The sequence below is a fragment of the Mycteria americana genome, chromosome 13 (assembly GCF_035582795.1).
Source record: "Mycteria americana isolate JAX WOST 10 ecotype Jacksonville Zoo and Gardens chromosome 13, USCA_MyAme_1.0, whole genome shotgun sequence".
Classification (NCBI taxonomy): Eukaryota; Metazoa; Chordata; class Aves; order Ciconiiformes; family Ciconiidae; genus Mycteria; species Mycteria americana.
This window is the reverse complement of record NC_134377.1, coordinates 10,965,279-10,980,675: the sequence shown is the minus strand read 5'-3', so window position 1 is coordinate 10,980,675 and position 15,397 is coordinate 10,965,279. Positions and strand designations below refer to the sequence as shown.

The 15,397-nt window shown below is 48.4% G+C and overlaps 2 protein-coding genes across 3 annotated transcripts in view; one reads left to right on the top strand and one right to left on the bottom strand.

Moving 5' to 3' along the window:
• The window catches only part of SETD1B (SET domain containing 1B, histone lysine methyltransferase), a 52,636-nt gene extending 45,277 nt beyond the window's left edge, over nt 1–7,359 (top strand). For both annotated transcript variants that reach the window (XM_075516090.1, XM_075516092.1), the window contains exons 14-18: nt 2,322–2,488; nt 2,783–2,914; nt 3,568–3,687; nt 4,073–4,210; nt 4,959–7,359. In XM_075516090.1, coding sequence (XP_075372205.1) covers nt 2,322–2,488; nt 2,783–2,914; nt 3,568–3,687; nt 4,073–4,210; nt 4,959–5,132 — 731 coding nt within the window. In that variant the 3' untranslated portion in view covers nt 5,133–7,359. The remainder of the gene's footprint in view (nt 1–2,321; nt 2,489–2,782; nt 2,915–3,567; nt 3,688–4,072; nt 4,211–4,958) is intronic.
• Nucleotides 7,360–11,648: 4,289 nt separating this feature from the next.
• Nucleotides 11,649–15,118, bottom strand: HPD (4-hydroxyphenylpyruvate dioxygenase). Its single transcript, XM_075515939.1, has 9 exons — nt 14,912–15,118; nt 14,692–14,781; nt 14,469–14,572; nt 14,228–14,305; nt 13,900–14,062; nt 13,485–13,556; nt 12,632–12,754; nt 12,371–12,487; nt 11,649–12,213 (listed from the first exon to the last, which is right to left on the bottom strand). Exons 1-9 carry the CDS (start codon nt 14,990–14,992, stop codon nt 12,103–12,105), a joined length of 939 nt encoding a protein of 312 aa, XP_075372054.1. The 5' UTR covers nt 14,993–15,118; the 3' UTR covers nt 11,649–12,102.
• Nucleotides 15,119–15,397: the final 279 nt, after the last annotated feature.

Sequence of the window (15,397 nt, the reverse complement as noted above, 5' to 3'; positions counted from 1 at the left end):
ACTTGCAATGCAAAAGACTAAGTTTGTTGGCAGAATAAGCATTTGCTTACTAGAATAGCAATTGCTTATATCAGCAGGGAATTTTAGACCGTTTTATTCCCTGAAGCTGCAATACAAAAATACTGCAGAAGTGGCTGTTCTTCCTGCATTTTCAATCTAGGACTGCAGGGAAAATCCATATGCACTTCTTCTGGGGAGATTTCCTTGCTAGTTTGAGAAGCTTCTGTCTGCATTTAAACCAGACTTTTTTTTCAGCTTGCCTGTGGAATTTCTAGTCTGCATGTATAGGGCTTTAACTTGGGGCTAAAACTTGCTGTAAAAATAATCTCACCATCTGTGCCCGAAATGATGAGTTAGTGGTGCTAGCAGCTTTAACTTGCTTTGAGTTTGAAATACTAATAAAAGCAATGGTTTCTAAGCGGCACATAAGGGACAGGCACAGCCCCAAACTGGATGGGGGAATGTACTGCTAGTGCTGCAGCAAGGAGCGCTTGTAGCACTGGCGGGTGCTGGTGGGGCAGAGTCTGGCCCCATCCCCTCCCTCCCTGCCCATGATCTGGTAATCAGCAGCATAGGCCATAGCTTTGAATCTTTGGGAGCATTTTTGGGACACACAAGCTGTCTCAGAAGAAGGCTCTACATGTGTACAAGCCACCAGTAGTGATGCCCAGAACAGAGCCTAAAAGGCTGTGTTCTCATAACCTGAGAACTCTCTAGTAATGTTTTTAGGAAGGATGTATGGATTTATATGTTAAAGATGACAAATGCACCACCTCATGTGTTGCTAGAGATTGTGTGGAGTTAAATTATCTCATCCCTTACTCGCTGCAAGACAGGAAAGCAAAAGCAAAAAAGCCCAAACCACTTAAAATAGTCAGTGATATGATACTAACAAAAAGCAAATGGAGCTCAGTGCTGAGCTGTGCATTTTTATCCTTTCTTTGCATCTCAAAGGGCGACGTGTAAGATTAAATTTATAATTTTCTGCCTTTCCATACCAGTGCAATAGTCCTGAAATAGATTTATTTAATTGTTTAAAGGAAATGTTCTAGAAGGATGATGAAAGATATCATCCCCAGTAGTTCACAGCCTGTGCCTGCCCCATTTGGGGAAGCAGTTTCAAAAGCAATCCAGTTTCAAGGCAGGAGTAATTGGCCCCGCAGTGGTGGGGGACCACAGCCAGCGAAAGGCAGAACGGGACGGCTGAGAGTAGGGCTTGCCTGTGACCTTGTTTGCGTTTGGCAACTTACATAGTGGAAATATTTGAAATCTGTTTCCCTGTTGATAAGGATTATTGTAACAGCAAATTTACAGTCACTTTTTAAACCATTTAAAAATCATCTGCAGCCAGCTGTCGGTTCATCCTGTGCTACACTGCACGATAGGTGTGAAGGTACCTGCAGGGTTCACCTGCTTTGCAGTGAGCTCACACCTCGGCACTCTGATTTCAAGGCCATTGCTTCTTGGTTTTTATGGTCCCTCTGCTTCAATTTTCTGATGTTAAGGATACGTTACGACTCACAGGGAGCATTTTTGGGTAGATCTCAGTCATCGTAGGCTTCATGGCTGTATTTTTGGGGTGAGCTTCCATTAGTACAGCTCCACTGTCCTTCCTGAAGCCAAAGACCTGAAGGTGCCTTCTGCCTGCTCAATGCAGTGCGTCCTTGCCAGGCCAGCTGAAGGTTTTCTTGACTGATCAGGACAGTGGGGTTTGAAACATCTGCACAGGGTCTTACCCTTCCCGTCAGGGTCTGAAGAAGCTGATTTACTGAGGCCTGTGAGAGCAGCATCTCTCTCCAAGCCCTTTGGGCTGAGGTGTGTCTCTTGCCCATCTGTGCTGCTTCTAGCCCTAGTCGGTGCAGATGATTGCTGCTGTGAGATCAGTGCGGTGTCTTCAGGGCTTGGGGTGGCTGCAGGGAGTTTCTGGAGGTAGAACAAAAGCGTGTCACTCAGAACAGAGAAAATGGTACATCCAGATGGCTGGGCAGCTGCTGTCTGTGTACGTAATGGGTGCTGTGGGGAAATCCTTTCTCAAACAGGTTTCACTTGACAGCTTAACCTTTTTATGTTTAAATTTTCATTATCTCTTTACTTTAGTTTACCAAAGCATGCAGCTGAGAAGGAAAGACTATGCTTGGTTTTCCTGTAGGCATGCAGGCTTCAGTGATTTTTTTTATTTATTTTTCAACAGTATTGTTGTTTTTTGCAACCCCCCTCAAACCTTCCTAATTTTCCAAGCTCCTGGCATTAGCTCCATGTGGCTGTAGCAAATTTTGTCTGATATCCACCGATGGCTGTGTTTCTCCTTAACTTCTTTCCACCTACTAGCTTTTCTACCCCCAAGAAAAAGAAACGGGATGATGGGATGCGGGAGCACGTGACGGGCTGTGCACGAAGTGAAGGCTATTACAAAATTGATAAGAAGGACAAACTTAAATACCTCAACAATAGCCGAGCTTTTGCAGAGGAGCCTCCAGCTGACACACAGGTGAGGACATGTCCTCCGCTGACTGCTGGGGTGTAAATGGGATTTGGTTTTATACGGTGTCACGCACAGCGGATGCTTCCTGCCTTTTAGCAAAGAGGGAGGTGAAGCTGTTGCTATGCCTGTATTGAGTTGGTCGTCCGGGAGCTGCTAGGGAGGTGTTAGTGTTTCATGTGGGATGTTTTAGGAGGCTGCGTGTTCTGTGGTGATGTGTTGTAGCACAAGGGGTTGCTCACAGGGAGGCTGCAGGGTGCTGGGTCCGTTGGGTCAGCTTTGATCACCCATTTGTCCTTTCAGGGTATGAGCATCCCTGCCCAACCTCATGCTTCCACCCGGGCTGGCTCTGAGAGGCGGTCAGAGCAACGCAGGCTCCTCTCCTCCTTCACTGGTAGCTGTGACAGTGACCTGCTCAAGTTCAACCAGCTCAAGGTAGGTCACCCTGTGGATTGCTGCTTTGCACAGGGACTGGTTGGGAGCAGGCTGAGGCCAGGGGACCTCCTGCCAGGTTGGTCTCACCTTGGTGATGGCCATCTCAGCGTCGGGCACCGCTGTGTGTGCCAGAGGATTGAATGGTACCTGGCTCTCCTATACTTTCGTGTAATACAACTTGATACAACAATACAACTTAACACAATGTATAATACAAATAATTTACCTAAAGAAATAGGAACAGAGCAGTCACAGGGAAAACATGACACAGTCCAGTGTGCTCACTTGTGAGAAGCAGAGACATGGGCTGGCTGATAAATGGCTATAAATAAGTATATGATGATTACAGAGCTTGAGCCCTAGTCAGAACCATCAGGGTTATGCAGAACAGAGACCAATGGCCTCACAGGGTCTGTTTTCCCCAGTGTGTGGTCAGTGGTAGAAACCCAAGTACTGCAACTCTGTGGGACCTCCCATGACCTCTCTTCTGCCTTCCTGTCACCACAAGACAGAAGGAAACTAAATCAGGTTGAAGTACCCCAGCACTGCTTGTGACTTGGAGCGTGCTGTGGATGCTCGACCCAGGGAGGCCTTTCCCTTTCTGTGCTGTGGCTAATTCAGGGTTGGGGTTTTGGGGTGTTTTCTTCATGCAGTTCCGGAAGAAAAAACTAAAATTCTGCAAGAGCCACATTCATGACTGGGGCCTTTTTGCTATGGAGCCCATTGCAGCTGATGAGATGGTGATTGAATACGTGGGTCAGAACATCAGGCAGGTAAGCTCTGGGCTATGGGTGAAATCTGAGCAAAAACCAGCCCTGAAAGAAGTGCTCGAGTATGAGAGTGGGGGTTGGAGTCCCTGCTGTAAGGTGTTAGCTACATGAGCTAGGCAGAGGTTGGCATATGGTTTGGGGGTAGAAGGGTGGGATATTCAACAACTCATAGAAACTAAGCACTGAAATCCTTAGGAGATAAGCTCTCACGAAGCCCATCCTGAACTTCTGGTTTTCAGTTTTCAGTTAGGTCTGTGTTTCCTTGGGGTGTTTGGGATCATATATCTGTTCAGTGGCACAAGAACAGCTCAGGTGAGCGTTGTGTAGATCTCTGCTCACAGATCACTTCTGCGGCGTGTCCTGACACTACACATGGGGTTTTCTGTAGGTCATTGCTGATATGCGTGAAAAACGATACGAGGATGAAGGCATCGGAAGCAGTTACATGTTCAGAGTCGATCATGACACCATCATCGATGCCACAAAATGTGGAAACTTCGCCAGGTTTATTAATCACAGCTGCAATGTAAGTATCATGTTTTTGCATATAATTGTACTCTGACATACTGATAAACCCCTTGAGTCCTTGCTAACTTTGATTGGGGCCGTGTTCAGAAGTAGCAGGGGGTCACAGGGTTATGATTAAATGTTAATGAGCTGCAGCAGATCAAAGCAGAGTCTAAACTAGCGTAAAGAGATTTGAGAGACCTGAGAAATGAAACATGCAGCGAGACAGAGTGCACTCAGAATCCTCCTGACTCTGTTGGGGGACCTGACGGACACTGTTCCAAACATATCTAACAAATGTTTCCTTAGAACAAACCAAATTTTAGCATTGTTATTCTGTGGGAACAGTCTCCTTCTAGTGTCCACGTGGGAAAAATCTTCTCTGCCCCAGCACGTAGAGAAGCTGCTTTCCCCTCTGTTCTGTGCTGCAGTCTACACTCAAAGACTTCGCTGCCTGACCAAATTATTAGGCATTAGTTGAGCTGCTCTTAGCCTGTGACAGACTTGGTGGAGCATCATCCAGGTTCTTTTGCACCACAAATGATGAGAATGTGGATATTTTTGAGGAGCACAAGGAGGGCTGCTCTGTTTTCTGGCTTCATGCCGCCTTCTCTCAGCTTCCCCTGGGTCCAGGCTCTGGAAGCGTGGCTGAGGCTGTCCAGGGAAAGGGCTGCCCTGCTCTATTTTAGCTTGGAATAATTGTGTGGAGGCTGGGAAACCATGGCCATTGGGACCCTAAATCATTACCTGTTCTGTCACCCTTGCAGCCAAATTGTTACGCTAAAGTGATCACGGTGGAGTCTCAAAAGAAGATCGTCATCTACTCCAAACAGCACATCAATGTGAATGAGGAAATTACCTATGACTACAAGTTTCCAATTGAGGATGTAAAAATCCCATGTCTATGTGGCTCTGAGAACTGCAGGGGAACCCTGAACTGAACTCGAGGTTTCTCGTCACACTTGCACCTTCGGCCATGTCAAAACTGTGGTAACCAGGTGTGGTTGCACTTTGCCAAAAAAAGAGGGGAAAAAAGAAAAAAAGGAAGAAAAAAAATTAAAAAGAAAAAAAATTAAAAAAAAAAAAAGAGAGGAAAAAAGAGAAGAAAAAAACCAAGTAAGTTTCGCACTTCTGCCAGGATCACGAATGAAAGCAAAAAAGCGCACATGCTTACGAGGACTGTTCATGTTTCAGGTGCTCTTTCCTTTTCAGATCCAACACGCACACAAAAAGGTGACTACCGTTTTGTGGCATGGTCTATCCAAACACTAGCTTCTCTGTTCAGTCCCTACATTAATGCTCCATAATGGGATAATGGTACCTTTTTTTTTAATTGTTGTTATAAACCTTCATCTTTTCATAAATGCTGCTACCTTTTTCTCATCAGTTTTGTTGGTTGAAAAAGACATTCAACGTTTAAATGTGAAGCAGAGACTGAAAATGCCATATAGGGTTTGTTGGGAGCTTGATTGGCTGAAATTGCACAGATTTCTCAGAGTAAGCTGTAAATAAATGTAAGGTTGATGTTACAGAGCAAGCCAGAGGCTTGAGGGTGTGTGAATGGGTGTGTGCATGTCCTTGGGTGCGTGTATGTATGGAGATGTGTCCGCAACGAGACTATAGGTGAACTGTCCTGCCTTTTCGTTAGGGATGAGCCTGAACAAGTCCCCTAAGCCAGACACCCCGGGGAAGAGTCAGGTCAGCCGCAGACCTCAACTTAGCACCTTGGGCTCGTCTCTAATTTTCATATACCATGCTGGTATATTGGGGGATCAAAACCTCTGCACCCGTACATGAAAAATATTTGGATACTGCAATCACTAGTAAGAAGTCAAGTCAGTTGTGTAGCTCTAGCATCGTTGCACAGCGTGTGGCCTTTGGGGATGCCCATTTCTTGGAGATCGGTTTGTCCTGCATGTAAAGAAGGCTGAGGCTGAAATTAAGTGGACAATTCAGCCCGTGTTTACGCTGTAGAAATCTGACCTTCCTTGTAAGCATACACTACAGCCCATGTTTATAACAGGATTTTCTTCCTGTAGGTGGGAAGCAGGCTGATGTGTGTCTTGTATTAATTTTTCTCATTTTTGTCTGCATTTCCCTGCCCTTCCAGCATTTTATGTGGAGTATTTACTCTGTCCTTGATCGTGGGAGATGCCTCCTGTGATAGGAGCGAGCTGTGCTGTGCCACTCTCCTCCCTCTGTTACTCAGTAACTTGCCCTGGGGTCCCATCCCTCCAGTAAGAACATGGTAAAAGTGTCCCCGAAAGCGAGCTGCGGGAGCAATCCTGTCCTCCCCCATCTACAGCATGAAAATGAATGCTTCTTTAAATTTGGAAGGCATATTTTGAAATTATTTTTTTATATATTTTGTCCTTGTAGATGAGCTGAGGTGAAGGTTGCAGTTCTTCAAGAGGTTCCATTTAAAAATGGGGCAAAACACCAAAGAAATACTTCTTTGGATGTGATCTGGAAATGTTACATGACCGTTCAGGTATAGACAGGATCACTTTTTCAACTTGCATTGAATTTCTCCTGCTTTAAAAGTAGAGATTAGTTGTACTAAAACCTTTTTAATTGGCTTATAAGGGGAAGTTGCAATGTCATTATGAAATGGGAAGATTATCTGCATAACTAAACATCTTCTCCCCACAGAACAAATTGCACAGCTGTATTCTTGTAGCCTTTTAAAATCAGTGATAATTGCTATGTGACCACAGCTCCATGATCAGAGGTTACAACCTTGCAAAAGAGTTTCCTGGAAGTTTTTTCAGCTGTTACGTGGAGTTGCCAGGCCTGCACTGCAGAGCGGAGCTTGTAATGTAGGTTAGACCTCTGCATCTGAATTTCTTCTTCAGAAAAAAGGCCTGAAAGAACAGGAGCACACAGACTGCTACAAGCTGCCTTAATACTGCCTGTATTTCTGTCTGAGGGCGAGGAAATTGTCGCTGAGATTGGACAGTCCATAGTCTCATCTCTGTTTTTGTTTTGGTTTTGTTTTGTTGTTTCCCCCCCTCTTTATAAATCTCTCCAGCAATTGGGTAATGGTGACCCAGAACCTAAAATTATGAGAAGCACAACTAGTTTCTGTCATTGAACGTTGGTTGTAACTGCAGCGATGGCAGGAGCATTTGGGAGTTAAATCAGCTGCTCAATTTTTTTTTTTTTTTTTTTTAAATAAGGTTCATCTTGTTGTGTTGACGTTCCAATTGGCATCTCTACAGCTTGGCCTTTTGCTTTCAAAGCTTTGGAAATGCACAGAAGTTTCCTGTGTCTCAGAACTGAAGCCCCTGCGTGTGGCAGTTCTGCCAATGTCCTTGGCCTTCTTCCTCTCTGGTCCATCAAACCAGTGCATTAACAGTGGTTTTGTGGGGGCGAAGATACCCCAAATGGCCCAGTCCCTAAGTATCTGCTGACAGTTTTGTATTTCCCAGTGTATCTGTGTGCTCTGGACGGGATTAGCCCCTGCAGTTTGCCTTAATCTTTGTTGAGGAGAGGTGGGGAGGCAAGTCACGGTCTTCTGAAATGAGACATACAGGTTGAGTTCCTTCACCACGTTTTTAGGAGCACCAAAGGGATTTGGGTGCCAAAGACCATGAGCACCTAAATCACTTGGGTACTTCTGAAACTGCCCGTAACCCATCCCTTTTTAGGATCCCAGACAAATAACATGAGTTTTTGGAAGAGCTGAGCTCCCAGTAGCCCCCCAAGAGGAAACGGAGCTGTTGGACCCGCAGCACTTCTGAAGAATCATGTTAGTCTGGTCTCAAAGCCAAACCTGAGGCTTCTCTTTTCTTCCCTGGAAATCTTGGTTCACAGAGTCCTCCCTGTACAGCTTCTGTCTCGGGCTGCAGAGCTGCCCTGTCCCCCAAAACAGTGTGTTTTATGGTGAGGATTATAAGCCTGATTTAGTGATTTCCATGAGCTGCCGCAGTTGCCTGTGGCTGCCCTGTCCCCGCAAGCTGGCGGGGTCTGATTGGGGCAGGGGAGCCCTGCAGCCACGGACCTGGTTTTGGCAGGCAAGCCCCATGGAGATGCCTTTCTAATCCCTCCCGGGTACTTTGGCTTGTTACTTGGAAAGGGGTGAGATGAGAGGAGAAAGGCAGAAGGTGTGCGATTCACAGGCCAGCCTGGATCGGACGCAGCATTTGCCTCCAATGGTCAGCATAGGCACCCTGGCACCCCATGGAAATAGTGGCAAGGACTAAAAAGAAACCTTACCAGCGCGTGCTCCTTTACAGAGAGATTTACTGAAGTCGTTTTGTTCGCTGAAAAGCCTGCGCCCAATTTATTTTCACTTAAATTGAAACCTAAGACAAAAAAGAGACGTTGGCTGTGCTCCCTGCAAAATTGTATCTCGCTTTAGTATCTTGCTAGGTGAAATGACCCCAGAGAATAGTGCAAAATTTTGGAATCTTAACTTAAATCTTTAGTTTTCCAACATGAAGAAGCTGGCTTGAGTTCAGGGTGCAGATGCCTCCACGGGTGGCATTTCTAGGAAGCGCGCTCTGTGCTTGCAAATCCCACCTGCTGCCGCCCAACACCTTCATTTATCCGTTCGGTTCATGCCCCTGTTTGCAATTCCAGGTTGGTCCCAATAAGTGGTCTGTGACTATCGGGGGTCTGGGAGGGGAAGGGGCTCATCTTGCAGATATTTATATTGTATAGAGCAGCTTATTTCTACAAGAAAAAAAAAAAACACAAAACATTTTTAAACTCCAACAAAGTATACAGTAGTTTCAGTTCCGGTTTTTGTGACCTTTTTCAGGGATCATTTCAGTGCATTTCTGTATAAAATAAAAATTTAAGGAAAAAAGGATTTTGAAGTATAAAAAAAAAATGCATCTTCTGTACATAGGCAAACTCAAGAATCTTCTCTTCAAACACTGTTTCTTGTAGAAACATGTTGAAATTTTTTTGCTGATTTCTTTGTACTTCAAGAGCATGTAAATAATTTATTAAAAGTGACTATTGTAATTTGGAGTTCTTTTTAAACAGATTCCAGCTCTAAATCATGTTGAAGAGATGGGGAGGAAGAAGGACTAAGTATAGCAAAGGAGCTGGTGGCATTTACAGCTTGTGTCAAGCTTTGTATAATGTAAATTCTGTATAAATATGTTTTTTGTCAAATAAATAGATGGAATTAGAAGCATTAAGAAACTGAAGACAAAAAATTGCCAAGTCAAGGCGGCTTCTTTTTTTCCCCCCCTCAGTCTGAAACCTAATGTGCAAAATCTATTTATTTCAAGCGAGGAAATGTGTACAGTCTAATAGACAACCTAAAATGTATTTAAGCGAGTTTGCAACTGGATTTTTTCAATTTAATATTTGTTTATTTTTATGAGTTTCCTCCTTAATTGCCACTGTAGTATTTGTCCAAGTGAAAAGAAACACATCGTAACGGACACTCTAAAACAAATGGGCAGTTTTAAAAGCAAAATGGAAGAACACCCGGCTCCCAATCCTTGCAGTTTTCTGGTTCTATAAACAGGTTGTTTTAATTCACAGTGTGAAAATAAAGGGCCTCCTTTAAAAGGAGGCAGGTAAAATGGTTTGCAATAAATGAAAAAAAAAAATCTTATTTTTTTTAAGTTCCTTAAAAAAACAACTCTGCTTTGAAGATTTAGGATTTCTGCTTTTTCTTTTGTTAAGCAAATTTATAAATTTAGGGATGTTTTGTGCATATAGAATCTGTCACCAGTATGTATCTTGTTTTGAAGAAAGTGTTTTTGTTGTGGATGTGTCATGCTGTATATATTTGTTCATATTTTTGTGAATTGAATACTATGTACCATTGTATTATAGTAACTTTTATAAAGCAAACCATAAATATACTGACTTTTCTTACAGAAAAATTATGTTGTGCTTAATGTATAGCCAGGGCAGCTTTTTGCTCTCAGACCTGTGCTGGGAACCCTGAGAACTCAAGGAACCAGATCCAGAAAAAGCGCAGTCCAAAGAACTGATTTTCAGCAAAGTTTACTTGAAAATATTAATTCTGGTGAGCAGGAAATGACTTTAAGCAACATTATATTGCATGAAAGAAATATGCGAGTGATTTAAGTTTACAAACTTAAAGAAAATTTTCTTAGCATTAAAAATCCTTACAACCCTTAAGAGCCGAAGCATGGCCAGGCACTGGCCCCCCTGCCACGGTGCTGGCTGTCCCTAACCCGTCCAACCTCAGCGGTGCTGCCCGGGCAGGTGAGGGGTCCCTGCTCCTGCAGCCTCTGCCCTGGATTTTTGACTTCACTTTTTTTTTTTCCCAACTTTACAGAGGCGAAAGCCCTTAACCTACGAAGCGAGGTGTTAGTGTTGCTGGTTCGGGGTGATGCTGTAAGGCTGTTGGGGCCAGAGGCCCTCTGGTTTCTTTTTTTTTTTAATGAGTTTATTCAAATCTGAAATGAATTCTGTTACCTGTGGTTTACAGGAGGGGGGAGCCGGGGGAGCCACGGAGGTTTGATGTGGTTGAATGCACAGCCTGGAGCCGGCCGTGTGCCCCCCACCCTCCCTCGCTGGAGGCTGCTGCTGCTGTGAATGTGGTGGTGGTCAAAGTGGCTTCTCTGAGCTTTAGAAAAAGAGATACCTGGAGCAGAGACGAATGGAGTGCCTGATGGAGGAGGAAATGGAAGAGACAGGAGAGAAGCCTGGGCTGCAGGTGACTTCCCAGCTCAGTTCTCGGCTTCTATAGCTGACCACGGCGGCTGAAGGGATGGGGATGCAGGACAGCCAGGATGCAGGGTGCTCGCAGGACTGGCATGGGGCAGAAGGCAGCAGGGCTCAGCCTGGAGGGTGGCTGGACGGGGCAGGGGCTTGGGCTGGTGGAAGGACTCGTGTCCGAGGAGCCCATCCTGAGCCGAGGACTTGGCAGGGTCTTTGGCTGCTCAGGGTTTGAGCAGCTTCGATGCTGGGAAACTTGGGGAGCAGTGGTGGGTGCACCGGGGCTTTGGAGGGCAGATGTGCAACAGCGGGGAGACCTGGGGACACCAGAGACCCTGAGATGTTCTTCAGCAGTTGTGTACCGAGGTCTGCGGACTCCTCGGGGAGTGTTCGACCTGCAGCCACAGCGAATGTAGGGTAGACGGGCTCCAGCCCCAACATGTTAACTTACCAGGCACTCGAGCTGTGACAGAAAAGGTTTTTATTGTGTCGGTGGGGAAAGTTCCCTGGCAAAGGATGGCGACAACACCAGACTGATGCCCAGAGCGGACTTTGCACATGCAGCCGGGATCTGAGCCAAGGAATCGCTGCCAATGCCAGCAATTACTTCTTGAAACACGGGAGAAACCCCAACCCTTCATTAATTCAGGAATTTACAGGTATTAGAGCAAGACTCTGTTGCCTTGGGAAGGCTGGAATACATAAATTCAATTAAGTCTCATTCCAGAATGTTGTAGCTACTCTAAAACTATGTGTTTAATCTGAGCAAATTCAAATTCAAGATTGAGTCTAAAAGCAATTAAATTAAAATCTTACAAAATGAGATGCACAGAGAGGCAAACGCCTCCAAGCTTTCCTCTCTCAGCTTCCTGCGTAGCTAAAATTAACAGAAAACTTTGGATAGACTAAATTTAAGCACTCCCAGTTGTTTCTTCTGTCTTCCTCCGTAGCTGTGTGTCTTTGGCATGTGCCTTAAATCTGCCCTTTGTTAAGAATTAGGTAGTTTGGATTAGATTAAACTGCTTTTTAAGAGCATGTTTGCTATTTCCCACGCTCCCTCGCCCAAAAAGTCACTGGAGGGCAGCGCCAGGGCTGGGTCAGGGTAGGTGTTGAGTCCTTTTACGTCTCCAACTTGGCAGCAGCTTCCCTGGGTTTATGACACTTAGGTCTGGGCTATTTACCAAAACATCGGCTATTTCCCGGTTCATTTGTGAATCAGCTCGTTAGGGCAAGGGCAGCGTATTCTGCCATCCTCTAGATGCGCTTGGTCTCTCCATTGGGCTCCAGGATGGTCAGGTTTCCTCTTGCGTCTTGATCCATTTCTATTGCTTCAAACAGAGACTTGAAGTTCCCAGCGCCGAAGCCCTGTGGAGACGACAACGTTACAGACCGCGGGGACGGGCAGCAGGTTCATCCGCTCGGAAGCGGCTGGGAAAGAGCAGCACCGAGAGCTGGCTGGGTGACAGTACTTGATGGCCCTGAGGTCTCAAAGCCAAGATCATTGTGAAATCCTCAAACCAACCTGGTGGTTATGCCGCTGGATGACCTCCAGAAAGACTGTGGGTCTGTCTTGAACTGGTTTGGTGAAGATCTGGAGCAAGTAGCCTTTCTCATCAAAATCCACCAGGATTTTCAGTTCCTGGAGAAAAGAAACAGGACAACAGTTCGAAGACCCCAGAGGAGCAAGGGGATCCCTCTGCATCACCCTCATCCCTGCAAAACACTTTGGGGAGCTGGTCCAGCCCCGGGCAAACCTTTTCCCTCTCAGGCTGGTCTGACTCACCGCCAGCTTGTCGATGTTCTCCTTCACTTTGATTTTGGCAGTTTTCAGCCTCTCCCGCAGCATCTGGTAGTAGCTGGATGGCACGTCCATGAACTGCACGCCCCGCTGCTTCAGGTTGGTGATCTGCAAGGCAGGGGAGACCCCGGCGTGGGTCGGGCTTGGGGCTTGGTTGTGGAGCAGTTTGTGCCAAGAGGATGGCCCCGGACGGACAGGGTTGGGAGGCAGAGTGATATTTTCCCGTGACATTGGCCAACCTCGTGCATGGGGACCTGTCCCGCCCTCTCGCTTTGGGCACCAGGAACAGGAGGGCCCAAGATGCCCTCTCCAGGTAATGCAGAGATTTGGCCACCGTGCAAGGATGCTTCATCCCACCCTGACCCCCTGATACCTCTGGAGGCCCTTTGGTCTGGAGAGGAGCCCAAAACCAAGTGCTCAACAGCAGCTGAGCTCGATCCAGACCAGCATCTGCCCCAGGCAAAGGTGGGTGATGTGCTATGGTGGCTCAGCCCAGCAGCCCGGGCGGCCCAAGCTCCCCACCAGCCTCCCCACCAAGCCACCCCACCAAGCCTCCCTGCAGACCCCAATTGCTTTAAGCTGGAGGGACGGGCATCTGCCAGCAGCTCGCAGGTGCAGGCAGGTCCCTTTCCAGCATCTTGCTGGAATTAACTAATCCTGGTTGTAAGACAACCACGGCACAAAGCCCGCTCAGCCTGCCCGTGTCCTCGTACCCCAAGCGGGGTCATAATCCACCACCGCCCTGTGATGAGGACCGTGCCCGGCAGGACAAGGCGGAGGCGGAGCGGTGCCGGGGCAGGACGGGCCGGGGCAGGGAGCTGCCCGGGGCTGCACTCACTGCCGAGATGATGTCGGAGGTGTTCAGCGCGATGTGCTGGACTCCGGCCCCTCCGTAGTAGTCGATATATTCCTACAGGGAAAAAATGTCACTGCGTTAGTGACGGCGCAGCTACAGCGTGCAAAGGGCTGGGCGTGGGCTTAAAAACATGAAAGCAAAATCAGCTCGGGGACACCACAAAATGCAAGAAGGCACTATCGGTGAGATCAGGGGTAAACCGGCTCTGTCCCAGCCGCTCCCTCGGGGTTTGACAGCCCTTGGCAGACCTGAGCAGAGCCAGGGCTGCTTTCCAGCAGCCACCCCAGCACAACGCGTCTGCGCTGGCTCCGAATCACTGACCCCTTGGTCCCTTTTCCTTCACCAAAACCCTGCTCGGGGCGGTGGCAGCCTGATGGATCCACTGGTGCCCGCTCACCTGGATCTGGGATTTCTTCTTGCCGAGCGCTGGCTCGTTGATGGGCATCTTAATGGTCTCTTCGTAGTTGGTGACAACGATGGAGCGCAGGGCGCTGAACTCGGTGTGCAGCTGCTTGTCATCCACCGACCAGAAGCGGTGGAAGAGCAGGTTCTTCTGGTACCTGCCCAGGCCACAAAGGGCACGATCAAGTCCCTTGCTCCAGCCCTGCACTAACGAAGCTCTGCTCTGGCTTAATTAGCCTCAGCTGCCACTGTCAGAAGCGGTGAGACCAGCAGAGCGGTGCTGCTGCTCCATCCCACCTACTGGCAGCCCTCCCCACTCTTACCAGTCCGCCACTGGGACCATCTGGAGGTCGGGCTGGTTCCCCACGACGTGGTCGACGAAGTTGAGCTTGGCACTCGGTCTGCGGGGGGAAGCCGGGGGTGGCTCTCAGCTGGGCTCAGGGACACCCCGCAGCGCAGGGGGCTCCGGGGCGAGGCAGTGGGGACCTGTCCGTCTCCTTGGCGGGACATCCCACCGGTGCACGGTGGCAAAGAGCCGGGCAGAACCCTCTGGAAAGTACTCACAGCTTTGGCAGCAGGGGGTCCTTGAAGAGGGGTGGGTGGTACCCGGGTAGGAAGAGGCCCTTGTAGTTGAGCTTTTCTACCAAGGTGTGGGTGGTGTCACCGTACTGCGAGAGGGGGGAAAGTGGTTGCATGGTGGCCTCGTTTTCTCAGGGACCTCGCAGGTCCAGCCCGCTCCCACAGACCCCGCTCTGGCGTGGGGGCTTACAGCTGCCCTGCCGCTTACCGTCTGGATCACCGCAAACTTCACCTTCCCGAACTTGTCCTCCTCCACCCAGGGCTCTTTCACCACCACGGCTCCGCGCTCCTTGGCTTTCTGGGCAGAAGGAGAGAGACCCCCTCCTGCTGCAGCTCCCCCAGGCTGGGGGGAGACGTCCCCAGGCCCTTCCCCACCTCCCCTCGCTGTTTCGGGGTGCCACGCAGGAGGGAGCAGAGGGGCTGCCTACCTGCACGATGAAGTCGCAGTCCTCCACTTCAAAGGCGATGTCCTTCACCCCATCACCGTGCTTCACCAGGTGCTCCCCCATCTCTGCCCGGAGCAAGAGCAGCCGCAGGCATGAGCAGAGGTGCTTTGCTCCGCCACGGCCCTTTCCCACTCCATCTCCCCGTGGTACCTACCCTCATTCCCTGGGTTGAGAGCGGACGAGAGAACAAACACGATCTGGTGAGGAAGAGGAGGACAGCTGAGGGATGGAGACGTGGCGGTGCCCCTAGGCTGGGGCAGATGCACTGCAGTGCGGAGTTTAATGGTGCAAACAGGTTTCGGCAGCACCCGCACGCCCGACACCACCTTGTCTCCCCCCAACCTCCACCCCGGCGGCGGCACCTCTGCAAGTTGCTTCAGCTGCCTTACCTTGTCCTGCTTGATGGCGTGTGAGACCACCTCCCTGCTGCCGGTCTCCAGCCCCCGGTACGCCAGCTCCTCGAACCCC